Here is a 23,271-nt window from a genome sequence, read left to right on the forward strand (position 1 = left end):
GGCCTGTCACATGGCAGAGCGGTAGGTGGGGTCTAGGGGGCCCTGTCACATGGCAGAGCGGTAGGTGTGGGTCTAGGGGGCCCTGTCACATGGCAGAGCGGTAGGTGGGGTCTAGGGGGCCCTGTCACATGGCAGAGCGGTAGGTGTGGGTCTAGGGGGCCCTGTCACATGGCAGAGCGGTAGGTGGGGTCTAGGGGGCCCTGTCACATGGCAGAGCGGTAGGTGTGGGTCTAGGGGGCCCTGTCACATGGCAGAGCGGTAGGTGTGGGTCTAGGGGGCCCTGTCACATGGCAGAGCGGTAGGTGGGGTCTAGGGGGCCCTGTCACATGGCAGAGCGGTAGGTGGGGTCTAGGGGGCCCTGTCACATGGCAGAGCGGTAGGTGTGGGTCTAGGGGGTTCCGTTACATGACGGGTCGTGTGATCTTTCACTTGATGATAATCGCTGTGGTCACTCTTTCTTCCTCTCTGGGTCCCAGGATACGTGCCCAGGCCCGTGTGCTTGTGGCTCTGCTGTTCTCTGGCCCCACAGCAGGGTCAGTTAGTTTCGTGTGGTAGCTTGAGAGGGCCGCAGTGGACTGATGTGATCATCCAGACTGACCTGCCTTGCACCAGCCCCGTGTTCCTAGGCTCTGGCACATTGCCAGGCTGCCCTGCCCTGCCACCTCGGTGTCCTCCTGTGCGTGTTGGGATGCCAGCCTGACGCCGCCCAGCTTGCTCCTCTGCCATGCCATGTGCCAGGAGGATGCGGGTTTGCTCTGCGCCCCCGATAGTTGGCTACAGCATGTCGCTCCCTCTGCCCTGCGTGGGGAACCACTGCTGCAGAGGACCCTGAGTCTGGGGGCATCCGCGGAGCCCTGAGCGGGGCTCGCGTTGGGGGTTGCACAGAGAGCTGTTGCGAGTGCTGGCAGGGCAGTTCAGCGGCGTGGAGCCAGAGGCCCTTGGGAGATGGGGGATTAGCACACCAGGCAGCTTTCCTCAGCTTCTCTCTGGAGCACTAGCTGCTCCTCGTCAGAGGCCGCAAGAAACGAGTCCGCTGGGGACCATGGTAATTACCCCACTCTGTGCTCCGCTTCTTTGCTCATGCCCGACTCTAGTTCCCAGAGCAGCTGTCATGCTCCCTGCCCTGACGGCTAGGTTATAAGGCACAGCCAAGAGTGATGCCAGACATGAACAATACTGCGGAGCTGCTTCCTGCAGCCTGGGGCGGTCACCCGGGCCCCCCGCAGCAGCTAAAGCCTGTTTCTCTGGGTGTGGTACGCTGCACACTCCCTGCTTGCCCTGGTGCTGGTGACAAGCTGGAGAGTCCAAGGCTCATTTTTCTGCCGAGAAGCTCTTGAGTGTGGATCTGAGCTTTGCCCTGGGCAGTGCAGATGCCTCCTCACATGCTGAGTGACACAGTGCAGCAAGCAAGGGGTTAAACCGTGCTCTTGGCTGCAGCTTTAAACTGTAGCATGGAAGGTATCAAACTGAATCTGGTAGGAGGTTCTTGTGTGGCTGGCACACGCCTTGGCAGTGCAGAGCTAGCTGATCTCGGAGGCAATCAGACATCGCAGGAGGCTGCCCTCCGGCACTCGGGTCCTGAGAGCTGAGGGCAGCGTGCAGCCGGGCAGAGCAGAGCGCCAGGGGGCAGAGTGGGAGTCGCTGTGTTCCTGGAGATAAATACATTCTCTCCTGGTTGAGTTTTCCTAGACAGCCAGCTGGGGGGAGAGCGAAGGATGCCGCTTGGGAGATGAGTGCCACCAAGGAGGACAGCCGGTGTCAAAAGGCAGTCCGGATCGTCAGCGAGCTGTGCCGCAAGAAAAGCCTGCCCAGCCTGGATTTGGACACCTGCCGGGAGTTCCTGCTCCTGCCTTCAGACCAGAGCCTGAGTATCTCGGAGCCAGGTATAGTCCCCTTGCCCGGTAGGTAAGAGAGCGGGCGCGCGGCGGGCTGGCGCGGGAGAAGGTGACTTCTCCACAGGGAATGGAGCTGGCGCAGATGTCTAGTGCCCTAGCTAGGGACTGAGGGGCCGGGGCTCCCCAGCAGCGTACATGTTGCCACTTAGCTCTGCTGCATTTTGTGCCTGGAGAGCCCAAGTAACCTGTTGCAAGTAGGAAGAGTGCGAGGAGGACAGCTGGGACAGGGCTGCAGATGGGGGGAGGAGGAGGAGAGGGGGAATCCGCTGGGGAGACGCTTTGTGTGGGAAAGTTGCTGTGAGAGTCCCAGGTGATGCTGACGAGTGAGATCCCCTTGTAAGCACAGTCGTGGTCTCAGTGGCCAGAGTGGCTCCAAGTATTTCTCCAGCTCTCCATCTCAGGAGGCCAGGAACGGCTGACTCTAGTTTGTATCGGGCGAAGTGCTTCAGAGACTTTTCAAATCGGCTCGCTAGCAAGAGCAGGCGCCGTTGTCTGTTTACCTCTCCCTGGTCTTCCTTGCCGGCTGCAGGGGCTCCCTGAGCCTCGGCTCCGCAGCTCTAGCAGTAAAGGGTAACCCCAACCTCACCCCGGAAGTGCGAGTCATCTCCTGCCCTCTGTCTGCCAGCGGCTTCTTCTAGGGGCTTCTAGCGTCAGCGGCCCGTTGCAGAGAAGCCCTTGCCCTGCACGGCAGGGAGATCAGCCCGGGTGTGTTAGCGCTGTCCTGCCAAGGGATGCAGCAGACTGCCTGCACAGGGGTCTGCATTCAGCCGAGTCTGGCTGCTGCTCGGAGCCTTTTCACATCTGTCACCCAGGCGCAGCCTGTGCGTAGCGTTAGGTGGTTTTCACAACCGCCTCGGGCCAGAGTCATTCCTCCCAGTGGGGTGATCCCCGCGAGGGGTGAGCATTTGGCCGTGTTGTTTCTTTTTGTGCACAGTCACTCAGATTTTAAAGCATCACTGCTGTTGTTCTTTAATCCTTTCATGGTGGGGGGTGCCTGGGGCCCTAGGGAGTTTGTTACATAAAACACCTTGCCCCAGAATGTCTCACACCCTGCCGGGCCTGCAGACTGGTTCTGGTGCTGTGCTCAGCATTGGCGGACAGGGCGGGCAGTCATCGCATTTATTAAGCAGCACGCCCTGCGTGAGGCGCCAGCGTACAGGCAGTGGAGAGTCAGGCGCTGGGGCTGGTCTCCCGCTTTGCGTGTGTGCACAGTGCATGCTCTGTGTAATAGCTCTGCCAGACACCATGTCTGTCTCTCTCTCGCTCCAGCCCCCAGCACTGCCCTGTGCGCCGGCCAGTCTCAACTGATGTCTCTATTTCATGGCTCTTGCTGGCGTGTCTGTGTATTTGTAGAGCCGGGCTGCAGGGGTGGGGTGAGTCGGGCAGAGGGGGGAGTCCCTGCTTTGGGCCATAAGTGGCAGTGCTGAGGGAAGCCCGGGGGACGCTGCTCCCACCAGAGAGTGCGCCCCAAGGAGCATGCAGACAGTTCTCTGGCCCCTGGCTCTGGGGCCCTGGCGATTCCTGCAGCCCTCACTGCTCTCACTCGGCACTGGAGGCTGGCGCTGGCCTGTGCCAGGAGAGGGCCTGCGCAGGCAGCATGGAGCCGATGGGTCCTTGGGCGCGAGGCCCCAGGGCTGTGCAGGGAGCAGGCGTGGGGCCGGGGGCTGGGCTGGGGCGGGGTGTGCAGCAGAGGGGAACCCCACAGAGTATGCAGGGGGACGGGGCCAACTCCTGTCACTCAGCTGCGCCTGCTGCACTTCCCCCCCCTCGCCAGACGCTCCTGGGATGCTGCGGAGCGGGGGCTGGCTCTGCTCTGCACGGGGCCCGATCTAGGCATGCTGAGGAGGTGGCCTGCACACATTGTCTGCCTGCCTCGTGCTGCTTTGGCCTACGTGCCCGTTCTCCAGCGTTATGGTGGCCCCTCGCGGCTGTCTCTCCATGCCCCAGTTCAAACCCCAGTCGCCCCCCTGCAGGCCTGGCCCATTGTAGCTGTTTCGAGGGCTCGCGGCTGTTGGGGAATCACACAGTGTCCCTAGCTCAGAGTGATCCTGGCCACGGGAAGGGTCTGCGGTGAGCCCATGCAAACATGGGCAGAGGGCAGGCTCATGGCTGCTTGAACTGCCTCTGCCCCCGGTCCCTGCGTGGGGCAGGCCAGGCCTCGGCTGTGTCCCAGAGCACACTGGGGGCCCGTGGTGCTCACTCTAGAACGTCTGGCCGCACAACTGCCCCGCCTGGCAAAGGAGCCTGTTTGCGTTCTGACCTAGAACCAGCAGCCACCATGTCTCTGGAGCCCCAATGGCGAGGAGAACCTTTCCCGACTGCTGCTGTTTGTGGCAGGCCCAGCGCCTCTCCAACGGCCTCAGCCCGCCTGCCTCCCGTGGTGCATTGGAGGCCTGTGCTAAGCACACCTGTGGGCAGCCACCTGGAATAGTGGGCTCCGATCGAGCCCCTCTTCTGCCTGAGGATGGAGCAGAAGATGAATGGGCCCAGGGCGGGCAGTAAACATGCTGGGTGAGGAGGGGCTGGCGGAAGAAACGCTGCCGTTTGGATGGTACATGAATGGAGGCCAGGGAAACTCTTGTGGTACCAGAACAAGGAAGAGCCGGTGAAGAGAACAGTGACGCAAGGGCGTATGCAGTCACATAGTGCTTGACACGAGGGGCCACGGAAGCCAAGAGCTCGGAGAGGTTAGCAATTGGTTAGGCCTTCCACCGGGGATGAGAAAATGCAGTTCCATGAGGGAGGATCGAACACTCATAGGGGATGTTAACGTTCCTGATCAGAGGCATAAACCAGCCACCAGCTGCGGGGGGAAGGGATGGTGCAGGGAGGGACTGGGCATCCCACTTGGCCCCCTGAGGCTCTTGCTTCCATGCTGCATGTGGAACACACAGCCCCTCTCATGTGCACACAGTGTTGCTCCCTGCGGACTTGGGGAGTTGTGGTTCTATTCTGCACCGCGCAGGGTGACTTTACATCCCATTGTGACATAGTGGGGGGGTCCCTTGCTGGTTGCTATGCTGGGCAGTGGGCTGTGGGTGACCTCCACTGGCTGCTGGCTGCAGCACGGCCCAGCAGGGCAGGGGATGAGTCATTATGCAAGGGGCTGCGAACCTGTCTGACCAGATATCTACCAGGGAGCAATGGGAAGAAGGGGAGTGGAGCCCTGGCTGGGGGCAGGGCTGGAAGTGAGGGGGTTAGGTTTCTGGCTGGGATCATGGAGGAAGCAGCCTAGGCAACGGGCTGGGATTTAGGGGCCCAGGTTCTCCCATCTCAAGGGGGCTGAGGCATCCTAGGCCTGCCCTGGAACCAGATTCCATCTGTGCTGGGCTGTATCCTGGAGAAGCAATAAACTCCCTCTGTTCTACTGGCTGGGGGAGTCTGTCCATGCCATTACGGGGGTGCAGGAGACGGGAAAACCCCAACGCGCTGTCACACCCGCGGAGAAACAATCCTGTGCGAAGAGTCAGTCCCAGGCCCTGCGCAAAGCCTGCAGATTGCACGGGAAAGACGACCAGGCCTCGAGTACAGTTGTACCGGCTGGTGTGGTAACGGGGCAGCAGTTGCGGGACTTTTCTTCCGGGTTCCCTTTCTCACACCGCATTGGTGGAGCCCTTCCCTAGCAGAGTTGGAGCGTTTGGGTCCGTCTGTTGTAAATCAAGCGGTGTCTCTTCGTCTGTCAGCCTGTGGGCTGGGGAGCACCCTTCACTGACTGTCCCACTGTAAGCACCCAGGGGTCTGTCTCAGCTCCCTCTCCCATGCAAAGGGCAGAGGCAAACGCAGCTGCAGCCGGCTCCGGCCCTCCGCAGTGTATTTACTCCGCAGAGCTCGCTGCGGGCGGCTGCTGCCTAATGCTGCAAACAGATAATTAAGTCAGCTTGAAAACCCAGGGATCTGAATGGTGAGGGAGAGCAGCCCTGCGCTTCGCCGCCTCCGAGTCCCCCTGCAGCAACCTGTCCCGTGGAGCCAGAGCTGCCGTGCTGTTGCTGTCACATAGCTCGTCCCGGTTCACCCAGGGGCAGCTGCCTTCAGTGCTGCCTGAGGCGAACCCTGACAACTCAGATCATCCATAGCACGGCCCAGCAATGGGCCGGTAGTGCTGGCGAGCCGGTCCCTCTCCCGCTGAGGCTGCACGGGCGCACCGTGAGCCCTGGGAAGAGACTCCGGAGAAGCAGAGGCTTTCTGCTGTGGCCTGGTGCGGCAGTCGGCTTGATGCCCACTGTGCTGGCGCTGGGCGGAGGTGAGAGAGCCGAGAGATCCCGGGCGCTGGAGAGTGCTTGGGCGGAGAGTCAGGCCCTCCCAGGAGACAGGAAGTGACAGTGTTTAACCCAACCAGGCGCAAGCGTGTGTGGCAGCGCCGCCACCTGGCTGATGCGTGGGGCCGGGCTCCCGTTCCTACCCCACCGCCCCGCCCCACCGTGACACAGGCTGCCCGGCTGGAGGAAGGGAGGGCCCAGGCTCACTTAGCTCAGGCCCGCGCGCCGTACGCTGTAAGTTACAAAGCTCCATGCTGCTTAGGGCCAGCATCTGGGAGTGACATGCACGCTGACCAGCCAGCACTCACCACCGCCCGGCTCTGCCTGGCCTTTATGTGCCGTCCCCTGGGCCGGCCTCCCCGCTGTGCCCCCACTTTGCTGCCATCCGCCCCGGCAGCGACACCGCTCCGCTGGCCTCTAGCTGGGCACGCAACCGGCCTTGGCCCTGGGTACTGGTGCTGGAGGGCTCTGGGTCTCCTGGGAGGGGGCAGGCATGGGGTGTGGGCAGTTTGCGCTACTGTGGGGCTGTTGTGCAGCCTGGCCCACGACGTGCTTGGGGTGTGTTTGCTTGTGTCAGGAGCGGGCAGTGCTGGGTGCTCCGGGTGAAATTAAACCAACCCCCCCTCTGTGCCTGACCCCCTCTGCTTGTCACGGGCCTTTCCACCAGAGCTGGGAAATACCTGCCTGTGCCAAGCCAGGGCCGCCCCCACCAGCTGGGGTTGCTCAGTTCCCTGCATCCCTGCCAGTAGCGGCAGCCGTGCAGCTGGGCTCTGATGCATTTGTTGTGGCAGCGCCTGCCAGGCTGAGGCCGGGGCTTGGCTAGAGCGCGGCTGCGGGCGGTGGCCTGTGCCTGCCCCAGGCAGGGAAGGGGTGAGCCCCCTGGGCGCTGGAGGCAGAAAGGGCCCCACGTCAGGGCTCCGGAGCTGGGAGTGGCCATTGATCCTGGGATCGTTACAGCCCTTCTTTGCAGCCTAGACACATCCTGGTGCTGTCGCTGCCACACGAGCCCAGGGCGGGTCTGACCCGGTGCAGTGCACCAGCCCGGCTGCTCTCAGGAGCTGCCCACGCCCCGCAGGCTCTGCCCGCGGCTGTACGTCCGGCTGTTGTGTCTGCCTGTCCCGCTGGCTCTGTGGACAGTGCCGCCTGGCCGCCAGGCCCATCTCCTGGGCAGCACCTTCGCCTCAGACCTCTGTAGGTCCTCCCCTCCATGCTGTGGCTGCACCCTGCCAACCCTTCCTGCATCGGCATGGCCCTTCCTCCCCCTCCCAGCCCGAACTCCCATCACCCACCTGCAGTACCGCCACGCCCTCTCTTCCCTGCCTAGCCAGTGCCCTGACACCGGCTGCAGGCCCCGGCCTGGCAGGGAGCCTAGCCCCATCCCACCCTTCTGTCCAAAGACTCCCGTGGTGAGTGGCCCCCACGCTGACGTCGGGCTCCCAGAAACACCTGCAAAGTGAAGGGATCCTCCATTCAGACTCTCTCCAGTGCCTGTCAGACTGGCTCAATCCCCTGTGCTCCCCTGTCCCTCGGGGGGCTTGTTGGCACGCAGACTAAGCTCCGTGGGGCTGGGACTGTCCTTGGGGCAGTGTCTGTGCGACGTTGAGCACAACGGAGCTCTGCTGCGGGGCTGGGCTCCAGGACACCCCAGTAACACAAATGAGAACAACGGCTTCTCCGCTGGCATTTCTCCCGGGGCTGGGCTCCCCGGAGAAATGATACAGTGTGGGACGCGGTGTAAACCAAGGAGCTGCTCTTTAGCCTCATTTAGCCCGTCTGTTAACCCGTCCCTGCCCGTGAGGAAGCACTGCAGCGGAGGAGCCGAATGATTGCACAGTGCTGTTGAGATCCTTCCTGGGAAGTCATCAGCACAGCCACTGGGTGCTAGTGCCTGGCCAGCACCCGCGCAACCGGCCGCATAACTCCTTTCTTCCATGTGCCCACTCACGCTGGCTCACTGCCGTGAAAATGCCCCCCCCCCCACCCCTGTGGTACCAGCACAGAGAGAGGAAGGGTTTTGTGGAAGAGTTCTTGCACAAAAAGTCTTCCGCCAGAGCGCGGCCATGCTGCCATGTGCTTTTGCGCAAGGGCATCCATGGCAGTGTGGACGCTCTTGCCCAAGAAAGCTCTGACGGCCATTTTAGCCATAGAGGCTTCTTGCGCAAGAAATTCATGTTGTCTGTCTACGCTGCCCTCTTGCACAAGAGGGTTTCTTCCTGAGTGGGGAGAGGAATGACTCTTCTGGAAGAAGCCCTGTTTTCCAACGCTAGACTGTAAATTTACTTGCGCAAGAACAAGCGTGCAGTGTAGACAGCAGGCAAGTTTTTGCGCAAGAACAGCTGTACTTGTGCAAGAAGCTGCCAGTGTAGACCTAGCCAAGGAGAACAGAAGGCCCTCGCGCCAAACGGATTTTGAATTAGGACAGTCACACAAGGGCGTGCCTTGTCCAGTGAGTTCAGCCCTCCAAAGCTCCTGTAAATCCTCCTTCCTCATTTACACTTCCACCTCCAGGTGCCAGGCAGGTGAGGACTAGCACGCAGGGCAAAGAGTGGACAGCGGAGACGCCTATTTTAGAAACACATTGTGCAACGCAACTGTAAAATGTATGTTGCCTTCCCCTTTATTAGCTGGTCCACAGATAGGATCCGCACCTACTACTGCTGCTGAGGGAGTTTTTGCTTTAGTTCAAAGGATAGAGGGCTCTCTTATGGTGTGGCAGGTCCCAGGTTCAAACACGGAGGCTACGCCTACATTGGCAAGATTTTGTGCAAATACTCTTTAACGCAAGAGTTTTTGCGTTAGAGTATTTGCGCAAGAGAGCGTCTACACTGGCATGTGCTTTTGTGCAAAAGCATCCGTGCCAGTGTAGACGCTCTCTTGTGCAAGAAAGCTCTGATGGCCATTTTAGCCATCGGGCTTTCTTGCACAAGAAATTCATGTTGCCTGTCTACACTGGCCTCATGCGCAAGGACACTTGCGCAAAAGGGCTTATTCCTGAGCGGGAGCATCATAGTTCTTGTGCAAGAAGCCCTGATTTCATACATTAGAATGTCAGTGTTCTTGCGCAAGAACTCCCCGCCAGTGTAGACAGGCAGCACGTTTTTGCGCAAAAGGAGGTGCTTTTGCGCAAAATCTTGCCACTGTAGACACAGCCAGGGTTTGCTATGTTTGCAGGTTACTTGTTCAATCAAACAATATTAAAAGACTATTGAACCCACGAAACCAGAGACATGCAGATAGTCAATGCTAGTTGCGCGTGAAGGTTTCTATTTGTGTGTGTTGCTGTAGCTGTGTCACTTGTGTGCACATGTAAATCACATACCCCACAGAGCCTTGTGGCGTGCGTGTGTCGGGGGCTATCTGTCGACAGCTGTGGGTTTTGGTCTGGCTGACTGCGCTGGCTGAATCACTCCTCAAGCTGTACAGCGAGCCTGATCGGATTGGGAGACTTTTTTATGAACCTCGGAGCCTATTCCAGTGCAGCTGCAGCCGTCTCATACATAGTCAGGAACCAGAGTCTACAACTCCATAGAAACAGCCAGCCGGCTCTCTGCCAGTGTGTGTTGTGTGTGTGGAGTGGGCAGCAGAAGGTGGCTAGCAATTGGACTCACAAACAGGAGCCTGCTCGGTAAGTCCACACTTCCAAAGTTGCTTTCTTCATTTTGGTTGCTTTCTACTTGTAACGCTAACCTCCCCTGCATTGGCACAGTTTGCCTGCGCAGCCTGCTTGGGAAATATTTTCCTTTGCTTTCAGATATTTTGCCTAGATTGTGTAGAGACCAGGCATGTGCTTTTACCTGCCTCTCAGCACGGCGATCCCTTGCTCGCATTTCCCCGTTGCTGGGCAGACAGGTGCTGGGAAGCGAGGATTTTCTCTCTGCAGATGTTGGGTTGTGCTTTTGCTTGCTAAGCCAGCCTGAGTGTAGCTGTGCACCCGTAAACGCGCAGTCCAGGGTGGGCGCATGGCTCAGTGAGAGAGACCACCGCCAGCAAAAGCAGCTGTGGGTCCCATTGTCTGGCAGTTCTTCCCTTCACTTCGGAGCTTAACTCCTGCTTGCGCTTTAAAATCCCGGCTCCTTTTCTCTCTGCTCACGGTTAGGTGCAATTTCCTCCGCTCCCTGCAACCCCCTTGTTTTCGTCTTACATTTGCCGGCAGCTTCCCTTGTCCGGTGTGAGATCTTCCCGTCCCTCCTCGTCAGAGGCAGTGATTGGCGCTGTCGCTGTCTGGGAATTATGTGAACACAAAACTTATCTGCTATGGGCATCGGCATTTCACTGTGATGGACTCGCAAACAGTCGCTAATGAAGAGCAGCATCAGGGGAGGCAGGGATCCTCTCTTCTCTGCACCATGCAGTGCCGTTAATTAGACGTGCACATTGCAAAATGGCATCCTGGCGGGGCCGGGGGCGGGGGCGGCTGTGAATGGGCTTGTGGAGGGAATGCAAAGCGGAAGCCAGTCTCTGGGGAGCGCTAAGCAGTTGGAAGCTGGGGATGCTAATTAGGGCCACCTTGACATTGAGTTGGGTTTGTTATGCTACAATGTGCATGTGTTTGGCAACATGTGAGGAAACTGTGCAGCAAAGCCTGCAGGCATGCTGCCAGGAGCTCAGCTCTGTGCATACCCACCAGCGCAGCGCTCACACACAACGGCCAGGGGCTCTGGTCCCGTCTGAGCCCCGAAACTCCACATTCCGGGCGCCTCTTGTACTGCAAAGCACTGCGTTGGGGTTCCACCCCTGGTTGCAGCCGAGGCAGGGAAATGCCTTTGCTACTGCAACACGGCCTTAGGGCCCACCTGCGGCCCCCGCGCCCACACACTTCTGGGGCTGTAGCTTGCCTGGCGGCCGGAGAGGGGCATTTGCCCCAGAACCACCTGCTTGCGGGGAGCCTGGTCTCTGCTAAGCGCTTGATTTCGGTGGGACTTTCTGGTGCATGGCCCAAAGCGACAGAGCTAGTGAGGAGAGGGGAAAGGACGCCGGGCCCCTGCCCGTGCAGCGGGGGATCAGACAGACGGGCTGCCGGGGAGCACGCCCAAGGGGTTGAAGAGCTAATAGAAGCCACAGCACAGCTAGCGGGAGCCAGGCGGGCGGAGGAGCCGGGAGCTGTTCCTGCCCTCGGCTGAGCAGGAGGCTCCAGTGTCTGCCAGGGAGAGCGAGTTCCCGTCCGGCGCAGCCCCTGGGGGTGTGCTGTGCAGCCTGGCCATCACGCGTCTGCCAGGGGTCTCACCACAGCCAGCCAATGCCAGCGGGAGTCAGGCCTGACCATCTGCTTCCGTGGCGACTTAACCCCCTGGAGCCAAACTGCCCCTCCGGGCCCCCCGAGAGCAGGGACAGCCACGTGGCCTTTGGCGCTGGCCCAGAGAGGAGGCGCCAGAGGGGAATTCCTGCAAGGCGGCTTTGTGCCAAGCCGTGGGACCCTCCCCCCTCCCAGGAAGTCTGAGCCATGGTCCAGTAGCTCCCCCGGGCAGGCTGCTTTTCCTCCGCCTAGAGTGCCCCTGGACTCCCTCAACCCCTTCCGTGTCCCGGGCACCGCGCTCACGCACGTCACCATAGTCCAAGCTGACGGGAAACGGGGGCCCCCGCGCCTGCCCTGAGTCCGCCTGCAGCCCGGCCTGGTCCTGAACACTGCTGCAGGGAAGCTCCGTGCCCACGGCAGCTCCAGGGGTGCCTGGGCCAACTGGCGTCGGGGTCCCCTGTCCTGCCTATGAGGAATAGGAGCCGCTGCTGCGCCATGGCACGTGCACTTAAAGGGAGTTAAAGGCAGAACTGTGGGGGGGTCCTGGGACGATCCCTCCAGCCTGCCAGGCCCACGAGACGTTGCCCCCCTGGGACTCAGCGCGGGCAGAAAGCGGGTTGCTGCCCTGTTCCTCCAGACGAGCCGGAGCCATGTAGTCTAAACATACCTCTAGATTCCAGCCCCCTCCTTAGTCTGTCTCCTTCATGGTTCCAGCCCAAGACTGCCCCCTCCTCCGCACACTTACTTCCTTAGTTCCCTCGCTGCCCTCAACCGGTCTGACCAGTTGTGACCTAGGCAGCCGACCCACTGGGCAGTGCTCACAGGGGGTATGTCTACACTACCCTCCTATTTCGAAATAGGAGGGTAATGTAGGCATACCGCAATTGCAACTGAAGCCCGGGATTTGAATTTCCCGGGCTTCATTTGCATAAGCCGGGTGCCGCCATTTTTAAATCCCGGCTGGTTCGAACCCCGTGCAGCACGGCTACACGGGGCACGAACTAGGTAGTTCGAACTAGGCTTCCTAGTCCGAACTACCGTTACTGCTTGTGGAATGAGGAGTAACGGTAGTTTGGACTAGGAAGCCTAGTTCGAACTACCTAGTTCGTGCCGCGTGTAGCCGTGCTGCACGGGGTTCGAACCAGCGGGGTTTTAAAAATGGCGGCGCCCGGCTTATGCAAATGAAGCCCGGGAAATTCAAATCCCGGGCTTCAGTTGCAATTGCAGTATGCCTACATTACCCCGCTAGTTCGAACTAGGAGGGTAGTGTAGACATACCCAGGCAGAGGCCAGTAGGGGTCATCCCCAGCCCACAGTATAGCAATCAGCAAGGAACTGACACTACATCACAACATGTGGGTGAGACAGTGGGAATCACACATCACAGTGCAGGGGGACCCTGGGATACAGAGCAGGCAGCCCCCCCACTGCATCACACCGAATACTCCCCTCCCAGCTCAGCGCCAATCCAGCCCTGCATCCTCCAGTCCAGGCCCGCCACAGCCCGGCTCAGTGCCGGTCCAGTCCCGCCACCCCCAACCTCAGCACTGGCCTGGCTGCCCCATCTCCTCCCCATTTCACAGATGGGAAACTGAGGCAGGGCAGACTAAGGTCCAGCTCACAGCGACACACTCGTACTAGCTCTCACCCAAGCTAGGGAACTGGCCAAAGAGGGGTAGCTGGGAGCAGAGCATTGCCGACTGCCTCAAGCACCCCTCCCCCAGCCCAGGTGCAGCCTGGGAAGCCGCGCAGCGTGGAGAGAGGCGCCGGTGCTGTGTGCGCAGAGCAGCCCTGGGTTTTCCAGGCATTTCCTGGCGCACTGGAAACACCGTTTTCCTGTCCTGAGTGAAGGAGGGGCTGGGCTTGAGTTGACCGAGTTGACGTGTTGCATTCAGATCTGCAGTGGGGCTTGGAGTGGATCCAGTACAGCTCTGCCACCTGTTTTTCCCTTCTGCTCAGGTGTAGGCACTTCCCCGTCTTTGCTGTTTATTGGCCCATGGCCCGTTCTGAAATTTCTCCCTAGCTTCCTAGGTAAACAGCTCTGTGGTTTGCAAGCAAAGCAGCAGTTTCTGTTTCAGCTGCTAGATCTCCAGCATAGCTCCATTTACCTGCCTCGTGTTGCTTTTATCAGCCTCCTTTGCCTTTCCAGTGCTTTGGTCTAGGTCTTCTGGAGTTTTCTGTTCAGTACTTTCCTCTGCCGCGTGGCTTGGCTTGTCCACTCCTTGCAGTGTCTGTGTTAACAGCCAGGGGTGAGGACTACAACTTGAATCACACTGTCTCTGAGCGCTGCCCGTTCTTCCCCTCTCTCCCTCTGCCTCTGGTAGGGTCTCGGACCTGCCCCGTAGTGCCCGGGGGTTTCTCACGGCACTCCGCTGTTTGCACTTTACTCTGCATGTCTTTACACTCTCTTGGACGCTGCTCTCCAGTTTCTGTTCAGTTCGGCAGTGCGCAGAGAGTGGCCGCTGCAGAATACCTGCCGCGTGATCAGCCCTTGCGTCTGGGATGGGCCTGGCTCTCAAGCTAATGCAGAGGTGCTCAAGCTGCTGGTTCATTTTGCCATCTGGGGAAGCCCCAGTTTGTGTGGGACCAGGTGGCTCGAGGAAGGTGGTCAGAACCCAGTGCCACCCAGTACGTCTCTCCTCGTCTTCCCCATTGCTGTTTCCGTGTCTTGGTTGTCGCAGCCTGTGTTAGCATTATTATTGCCACCCCCGCGCTGATGCGGCTAGGTCCCAAGCCTGCAATCCAGGGCATTGGGGAGAGCAGGCTGAGAAGTGCTGCAAGCAAGAGAAGAAACACCTCATTCCCTCAGGTCACAGTGAGAAGAAACCCTCAGCAGTAATCATCCTGATGGAAAGACTCATCCGTTAGGAACCTAGTACCCCCCGGCACCCAATCTGCCTGACTCCAAACGAAGTCAGTCCTACAGCGCTATGTCTCTGAGGAACAGAGCGAAGGGGAAAGAGACGAGTTTCTTCTGTTGCACCCCATGTTGCACCCCAAGCGTGGCTGACAATGTCTAAACCATTCCCTTGTCTGCTAATAACTTTTTGTGGGTTGTGACTGTGCTTCTGGGCCATGCGGTGTGACATCTGTTTGCTGAATGAAACCTCTGAAGCAAACTAGTTACAGATAATGAACTTGCGATGGAATTCATCACAATTCAAGTTAGAGTCAATTCATAATTCATGAAATGGAATAAAGCAGAGTCCAGACTCGCGGAGAATGTATCCCACCGAGTAACAGATCTAGAACTCCTAACACTTGCCTCAAAGTTGTTAAGATTTCGATTTCTACTAGCAGCAGAAGTCCTGTACAGGGAGTCAAAGCCACATCCTGAGCACAGTGACATCCAGGGCCCGGAGTCTGTAATAACACCCCAGGAAAGAATTCCCGCAAATGGAAAACACTTCAGCTGCCTGTGGAACAAGCGAGGTTTGGGCAGAGAATGTCAGGTTGCCTCGTGCGCGCCGGGCAGCGGGCGGCGATTGGTTAGATCCAGCCGCTAGCTCCCTCCAAGCTCTCTGTCAAAGCAGAGTGTCTCCACACTTAGTTTGCAATAATTAGGAGGTTTTGAAGTTAGAATCTTATATAATTACTCTCAAAATATCCTCTGATTCATCCCGGCCTTTGAAGTCTGCACTTTGCATTCCAATAAGCTCTCTCGTCCACGGAGCGTCTTGGAGTGGGAAATTAAACTCTTCCAAAGTCGTTTCTGTGGAATTGAAACTTGGGTGCAGCTGCCTCCAGGGCCTGGCATCTCCACAGTGGTGGGGGACACTCCAAGGTGGCTCTCTGTGCCCATGGCCTTCCACTGTGGCCTTCCACGCCTGGAGCCGCTGGCCACGGTACCAGCTGCCCCAGAGCCTCTGGCTTCCAAGTGAGACTGGAGCTGGGAGTTAGAACAGCTCCAGGGAGCCAGGCTTTTAGGAAGCTGGGGTGGGGCCCATGCACGGTGGCTCCAGGCTCAAGGCGGTTCCTTGCCATAGGGATCTTCACTCTGTAATGCTTGGTCCCTGGAGCCTCCCCTAGCAGGGTAGCAGGGAAGTTTTCCTTGCGGAGATCTGAGCCCCACCCTTTGTGGTAGGGGGAGCCAGCCCTTGGAAGACACGCTCACAGCTACATCCTGCAAGAGAGCTCCCTAGACAGCCATCCACACCCAGTTCTGCTCTCCAGGGAGCTGCTCTGCATTGGCCCCACGTGTCACCGAGCGCTCACGTTCTACAACCTCTGGAACCAAGGCTGCCCTTCAAGCCAGGACCAGTTGAAAACGTGCCCTGCTCCTTTGCGAGCAGGCACCGGGCAGCTGGCAGCCCCCGGCGCCCTGGGCTGCTGATCCCCGCACCGTTTTGTCTCTCTCTGGCTGCTGCCCAGCACAGCCCTGCCCTGGCCAGACACACGCCAGGGAAAGAAAAGAATTGTGGGGTTTTTGCCAGGTCACAACGGCAAAGAACTCGGTACCCAGCTGCCTGCTCCCACAGTTTGCCCCATGGTCCGTTCTGGGAATGGAAACACTTGCTCCTGCCAAGGCTCTCGGGTGGCTGGCGGTGAGGTGCCTGCAGTGATAAGCTGGGGGAGTGCAGCTGTTCTGAAACCCAAGGGCTCCCAGCTCCGTATCTTTGCTGGCTGAGTGGCAGCTCCGTGCCGAGGGAGGACGCTTCGCATTCCTCATTGCAGCACAAGATGAGACCGTCTGACGGAGGCTAAGCCGCTGTCCGTTCCCTGCTTGTTTTCCAACCCGTTTCATTGCGTTCTCAGTAGAGCTCTCACCCCATTGCTTGTGAGCCTGGCCTGTGCCCGAGGGGGGCTTCTTTCTCCGGGGTGCCGGTTTGGGGCTGAACCACGTTCACATCAGGCGTCCAGCCCCTTCCAGAGCCTGTGGAGAGCAACTCAGCTGTGGTCAGATGTGGGAGCGGCGGATGTGAATGGCCTCTCTCGTCCAGGAACGTTTCAGGAGACATTTCAGTGTGGCCTGGTAATGGGAAGTGATATTGAACACAGCGCACCACCCACGTGGAGACCAGTTGTCCAAGGACACAGTCACAAAACTACCAGCGGGCTGCCTGCTACCTGGCTCTCGTGCCGACCAACACCTGCTGTCAGAGATGGGATGGGCAGTGCTTCCCGCCGTAGCAGGACTGTGCTGACCAGATCGTCTCTGAAACGCCCGGCTGGAAGGATCCTCACGTCTCAGTGCGTTAGCCCCCCACCCTCCTGAGCTTTCCGGTCCGCTGGGCTCCTGCTACACGAGGGCCGCTCTCTGTTCCCCAGGCACTGTTCCGGGGGCTGCTCTCCTGCCCCATAGCCCCTGCGCCCCTGGGTCTGTGTGCAGGACGCAGGGCAGAGCTGTCATGTCCAGGGCTGGTGCAGAGCAGAGCTCTCCTGCAAGGGGCAAGTGTTTCCCTTAACTCGCTGTCCGTGTGTGCCCCACAGCAACAGAGCACCTTTGCCTCTCCCTTCGCGTGCTCTCAGCCCCACAGCCTGACCCCAGCAGCGCTGGAGAGACCCAGAGAGGTGCTGAGTGACAGAGAGGCCTCTCTGGCCCCCACCCTCCTGCCCTGCCATGTCTGGGGCGGCCAGCTCGCTGCCTTAGAGCCCTGGCCCGCGTTGTGCGTGTTGCGGTGACTTGCACTGTCCAAGGTCACTCCAAGGGTGTGAGCAGACTAACGAGGTCACTTCTGTGCAGAGCCGGGAGCTAAAAGGCGCTGGCTTTGCTAACTACTTTATTGATCAGCCGCATTGACTTGGAAGCATCCAGATGCTTTGGAATCGCATCAGACAAAGGGCTCGGAGGTTAGGTCTTAAAGGAGCCCCTGAGACCCTCTCACTCTTCCTACCCCACCTCCTCCAACTAGCATGCTCCAGGTCCCCTGGGGTCTGCACTGGCTCCTCTTCCCAAGGACCCCGAGGCCACCTCTTTCCTGGCACAAGGAGCCCGTGGAGTCTGGGTCTCTCAGCAGGCGGCCACACCCCGGCAGAGCTCCCAGCCAGTCTGACGTGGGGGCGTGGCAGCCACAGCCGCTCCCCACCCAAAATCTTCTGGTTTCGCCCGAGGCCACTCGCTCGGCCCCCAGGCAAGAGGCGCTCCTGGAAGAGCTGCATGTTCTGCACACGGCCCGCGAAAGTCCAGCCAGCGCAGTGCACATCCCGCTCGGCACCCCAGGCTGCAGAGTTGTGGTCAGTGGCCGTCATCCCACACGTCCCTGGGCGGCTGGTGCATCCCACACCTCTGTGACTGTCCCACGGGGCCTGGACGGCCCAGAAACGCTGCTGTGTGCAGTGAGCTGCCACCACGCTGTGTGTGTGTCTGCCTGTGGTGTGTGTGTGTGTCTGCATCTGCGTGTGTGTGTGTGTGTGTGTGTGTCTGCGTGTGGTGTGTGTGAACGTAAGAACATAAGAACGGCCGTACTGGGTCAGACCAAAGGTCCATCTAGCCCAGTATCCTGTCTACTGACAGTGGCCAGCACCAGGTGCCCCAGAGAGGGTGGACCGAAGACAATGATCAAGCGATTTGTCTCCTGCCATCCCTCTCCAGCCTCTGACAAACAGAGGCCAGGGACACCATTTTATCCCCTGGCTAATAGCCTTTTATGGACCTAACCTCTGTGAAATTATCTAGCTTCTCTTTAAACTCTGTTCTAGTTCTAGCCTTCACAGCCTCCTCTGGCAAGGAGTTCCACAGGTTGACTGTGCGCTGTGTGAAGAAGAACTTTCTTTTATTAGTTTTAAACCTGCTACCCATTAATTTCATTTGGTGTCCTCTAGTTCTTCTATTATGGGAACTAATAAATAACTTTTCTTTATTCACCCTCTCCACACCACTCATGATTTTATAGACCTCTATCATATCCCCCCTCGGTCTCCTCTTTTCTAAACTGAAAAGTCCCAGTCGCTTTAGCCTCTCTTCATATGGGACCCATTCCAAACCCCTAATCATTTTAGTTGCCCTTTTCTGAACCCTTACCAAGGCCAAAATATCTTTTTTGAGGTGAGGAGACCACATCTGTACACAGTATTCCAGATGTGGGCGTACCATAGTTTTATACAGGGGCAGTAAGATATTCTGGGTCTTATTTTCTATCCCTTTCTTAATAATTCCTAGCATCCTATTTGCCTTTTTGACCGCCACTGCACACTGTGTGGAAGTTTTCAGAGAACTGTCCACGATAACTCCAAGATCTCTTTCCTGATTTGTCGTAGCCAAATTAGCCCCCATCATACTGTACGTATAGTTGGGGTTATTTTTCCCAATGTGCATTACTTTACACTTATCCACATGAAATTTCATTTGCCATTTTGTTGCCCAGTCACTCAGTTTGGTGAGATCTTCTTGGAGTCCCTCACAGTCTGCTTCTGTCTTGACTATCCTAAACAGTTTGGTATCATCCGCAAACTTTACTACCTCACTGCTTACCCCTTTCTCCAGATCATTTATGAATAAGTTGAAAAGGATTGGTCCCAGGACTGACCCTTGGGGGACACCACTAGTTACCTCTCTCCATTCTGAAAATTTACCATTTACTCCTACCCTTTGTTTCCTGTCTTTTAACCAGTTCGCAATCCAAGAAAGGCCCTTCCCTCCTATCCCATGGCCATGTAATTTACACAAGAGCCTTTGGAGAGGGACCTTGTCAAAGGCTTTCTGAAAATCTAAGTATACTATATCTACTGGATCCCCCTTGTCTGCATGTTTGTTAACCCCTTCAAAGAACTCTAACAGATTAATAAGACAGGATTTCCCTTTATAGAAACCATGTTGACTTTTGCCCAACAAATTATGGACAAAATAATTGTGTGTGTGTGTGTGTCTGTGTCTGTGTGTGTGTGTGGTTTGTGGGTGTCTGCATGTGTGTGTGTGTGTGTCTGCGTGTGTGTGTCTGCATGTGCGTGTGTCTGCATGTGTCTGCGTGTGTGTGTGTGTGTCTGCGTGTGTGTGTGTGTGTGTGTCTGCGTGTGACTGCATGTGTCTGCGTGTGTGTGTGTGTCTGCATGTGCTGGTGAGATGGTCAGTAGAATTCTTCACCTCAGACCAAGAATCACCCGTGAATTTCCTTAGTGCCAGTGAAAGCTACTTCAGAGCAGGCCGAGTCGGCATGGCCATAGTCAGCCCCAGGCTGTCTTGCGCTGAATAGACTGTTGGAACCGGGGCTTTGTCGGGATCGTCGAGTCCTTTGCTGTTTGGACCCTGCGAGTTCTCCCGGCTGGGAACTCAGGCCTGGGGAGCGTCAAATCCCCGGGGATGTGAAAACCACATTTCAGTGCCCTCTTCTTCTCCTAAGATGGGTCCATCCAAGGAGGAACAAAATGGAGCATTTGACTGAGGAGCTGCTTTCAAGGGCCGCAGGGGGAGAGGCCGTGGCAGAGCCAGCAAAGGACCGGCCTTTGCCTCTGCAAATGGCCCAGACTTACTCTTTGCACTGACAGTGCAATTCCCCACAGCTGCTTCCATGACAAAGCGTTTTCATTCCAGGCCGTTTTGACGCCTGAGCCTCCCACCAAACATTCTCCCAGTGTGGTGGGGCCGAGGCCCTGGGGATGGCCTGCTCCCTGAGCCAAGGCGTCTGAGCCAGGTCCCTGCTCCCTCGGGGGGGTCCCCTGACATGGCGCTTACTGACCAGGGCATCGGCGGATCACATGCTCCATTTCCCAGGAAGCAGAGAATGCTCTGGGGTCCTCCGGGGCGCTGGACTTGCTGCTTCTCCATGGCCTTTTGGAGGCTGTCCCAGCCCCGGAGTGGCTCAGCTCTGTCTCTGCTAACCATAGGGATAACTGTAATAAGGATAAAGCTGCTTTCCGGGAATGCACCACCCGGGAGCTCCCTGCTGTGTGTTCATGTCTGTCGCTAGGCTTAAGGCTAGGGTTGGACACAGGCTGGAAGGAAGGCTGTGTCTAGACTACATGCCTCTGTCGTCAGAGCCATGTAGATTAGACACATAGGCAAAGGCAAATGAAGCCGCGATTTAAATGATCGCGGCTTCATTTACATTTACATGGCTGCCGCGCTGAGCCGAGAAACGGCTGATCAGCTGTTTGTCCGCTCAGCGCGCTAGTCTGGACGCTCCCCTGCCGACATCAAAGCCCTTTGTCGGAAGCCCGGGTAAACCTCATCCCATGAGGAATAACGGGGCTGCCGACAAAGGGCTTTGATGTCGGCAGGGGAGCGTCCAGACTAGCGCGCTGAGCGGACAAACAGCTGATCAGCTGTTTGTCGGCTCAGCGCGGCAGCCATGTAAATGTAAATGAAGCCGCGATCATTTAAATCGCGGCTTCATTTGCCTTTGCCAAAACAACAAATCTACATGGCTCCGTCGACGGAGCCATGTAGTTTAGACGTACCCGAACTGTGTGTGGTGGGAACATTTCTTCATTTCACAAACCATTTGCAAAGGCAAGTACCAGAAAAGGAGCGACAGCAACACATTTCCCAACCCCCCAGCTCCGTATGTTTTCTTGCAGAGCTGTGTTTGACAGCGAGAACCCTGAGAAAAAGTCTGGAACTGAGCTAGAAATACAGTAAACGGGTGTCTCTGAACTCTGCCACGTTGGGAACTCGATTAGCCGGGTCTCTGGGAGGCTCCACGGTCTGGCTTTTGCCGTTCTGTTTGTTATTAGAGGAGACTAAATTCACTCCCTTGCCAGCCCATGCTGCAGCCTGTCTCCCGAGGCTCTTGCGTAAGAGAGACGGGTAGTCCTGGCCCTGCCGAAGAGAGCTGAGTGCAGGAGGAGGTGGGCGTTCAGTCGCCTCGCGGCCTGCTCCCTGACTCCTTTACGGTAACTAATCTGTGGGCAGCTGAGACATTTGCCCGGCTCTCCCGGACAGCCTGCTCGCCTGGCAGGTAATGCAATTGAGACAGTGTCCTCGATGGCACTGCAGGGACCATGCGTGGAACCTGGGCACCACAAAAAGCTGAATCTCGATGGAGCCAGCGTATCGATACCCGCACGTCACATTGTGTGGCTGATGCTTGTTTGCGAGCTGCTGTTTGCTTGTTTGAAACGATGTTAAAACCCCTGCAGAGCAGTTGCCCCCCCAAACGGCAAGCCAGCGAGGGCTGACGACGTGAACAGTCCCCTTCATTACACCAGCAGAGTGATTTTGAGGTTCAGGTGTTTAGTCGAGATGAATGTTTAAATCCCCTTCATGTTTGGCGGGTTTTTCCAGCCGTTAGCATCAAAGATCTCATTATGGCTAGATCTGAGGTAGAACCGCATCAAAGGGATGGGACCTCACGGAGAGACCTGGGTTGCACGGCTGATTTCTATAACAACTCGAGTGAAGGGCAGATGGGCGCGGCTTGGCTCGTCTGCTAACAGCGTCTGAGTGGTTTATTTTTAACAGGCAGTTCAGGGATGAATTAAGCTTGTGGAAGTTGTTGGCGTTGGCTAGATCCAGGTGTAAACAGGCACCATAAACTCCCACTGCTTTCAAACCAGCCAGGGAACTCCTTCCTGCCGCCACACTTCAGACTCGGCCAGCACTGCACAGGGTTCCTTGTTCCCCTGGCCCAGAGAGGCCTCTTTCTTCTCATGCCCTTGACAGAAGCAGCCAAGAGTCAGGCGTGAGGGCAGAAGACGAAGAGCCATGCACCGCCCGGCACGCGGGTCCAGCCCAGACCTCCCCGAACGCCACAGAGGCTTCCAGGGACTGCGGGGTGTGGGACCAGCGGCGAGCAGTGCCGTTGGTTCCTGTGGCCTTTGATGGCGTTGCCACAGGCGTGTTACTTCCACCTGCCCTTGGCCTCCGGGGGGCGCCGAGGGGGCAGCCAGCCGTGGTGCCTTGATTCAGGCTCCATTGCCCCGGCTGTGCCTGCCGGCTGTGGTGCCCAGACACAGGTCTCGTCTGCTCCCGGTGCCAGGGCCTCTCGGGCAGCTGGCACCCGGCTGCTTTCCGGCCCCAGTGCAGCACCAGAGCCCAGTGCCTGGGGTTTCGGCACGTGCCTCGGCGCTGCCGGAAGGGGGCCCGGGATGAGCCCATAGGCCCACGCTCATTCACCGCCTGCTCGGTGCTCTCGCTCCAGGGCGCGGGCAGGCTGGCCTGGAAAGAGCGCACGGCGATCGGCGGTGGCATAAATAGCACCCGAGCTGGGGCTCTCGGCAGGGTCCGGATCGGCCCCAGCAGCTCCCCTTGGCTCCTCATTCTGTGCCTCATTCTGCCTGCAGTCACCCACCCCAGGGCCGTCTCTGAGGGGCGCGGTGCCTGGGGCAACTCCCCCCCCAGGCCCGGGGCAGCTCCCGCACTGCAGGCCCTGCCCTGCCTCGGCTCCACCCCTTCCCCCAAACCCTGTCCCTGCTCCGCCCCTCGCCCAACGCCCCTCCCCCAAGCAATGTGGGCCAGAGGATAAGTGGGGGGCAAGCTAGGGGAGGGGCTCCAGGCCCCAGGTAATCCCCCGGGCCGTCCTGGGCCCCATAGGTCCATCCGTAGGACGGTTGAGGAGGCTGCTGCGGGGCCTCTGGCTGGGATGGCTCTGCCCACCGCTCCCTTGTTTCGTGTTACAGGGCTCGGGATGGAGGGTGTATCTGCCCTCCCTCCTCCAAGGGCCTCTCTGCCATCTTCTTGCCATTGCCCGGCCCTCTGCCTCCCTGCCCGGGGGCGGCCAGGTCCCATTGCTCTCTTGGGCTGTCCTGTCTCTTGGCTCCATTGAGCCGGGCCGAGCTGCCCCGTGCCAGCCCCTTGGGCGGAGCAGAGCCCGGGCGTGCCTGGGGCAGGTCTGCTGCGTGGCCGGGCAGGGAGCAGCGCAGTGCGGGGACGGTACCAAGGTGCCCAAGGAGTCTGGCTAGTCCCACCTTGCAGCAGCTGGTGTGAACGTCCAGCCGATGCGTCTGGGACAGTCCTCCGAGGAGTGCGGAGCTGGGCCGGGTTTGTGCTGTTCCCGGGGAGCGGTGGAGCCCG

General features: G+C 58.4%; 1 protein-coding gene across 8 annotated transcripts in view; it reads left to right on the forward strand.

The window, feature by feature from the left end:
- SYT6 (synaptotagmin 6) overlaps nt 1–23,271 on the forward strand; it is a 110,963-nt gene that overhangs the window by 55,064 nt on the left and 32,628 nt on the right. For 5 of the 8 annotated variants that reach the window (XR_012897903.1, XM_075910403.1, XM_075910400.1 and 2 more), the window contains one exon: nt 1,681–1,883. The exons of 1 other annotated variant lie outside the window; for it this stretch is intronic. Coding sequence is in view for 6 of the 7 variants with exons in the window: in XM_075910400.1 (XP_075766515.1) it covers nt 1,681–1,883 (203 nt within the window). In the remaining variant the exon portion in view is untranslated. The remainder of the gene's footprint in view (nt 1–1,680; nt 1,884–23,271) is intronic. 2 more of the 8 variants (XM_075910401.1, XM_075910405.1) reach the window with 1 other exon arrangement.

The sequence above is a fragment of the Pelodiscus sinensis genome, chromosome 27 (genome assembly GCF_049634645.1).
Source record: "Pelodiscus sinensis isolate JC-2024 chromosome 27, ASM4963464v1, whole genome shotgun sequence".
Lineage (NCBI taxonomy): Eukaryota > Metazoa > Chordata > Testudines > Trionychidae > Pelodiscus > Pelodiscus sinensis.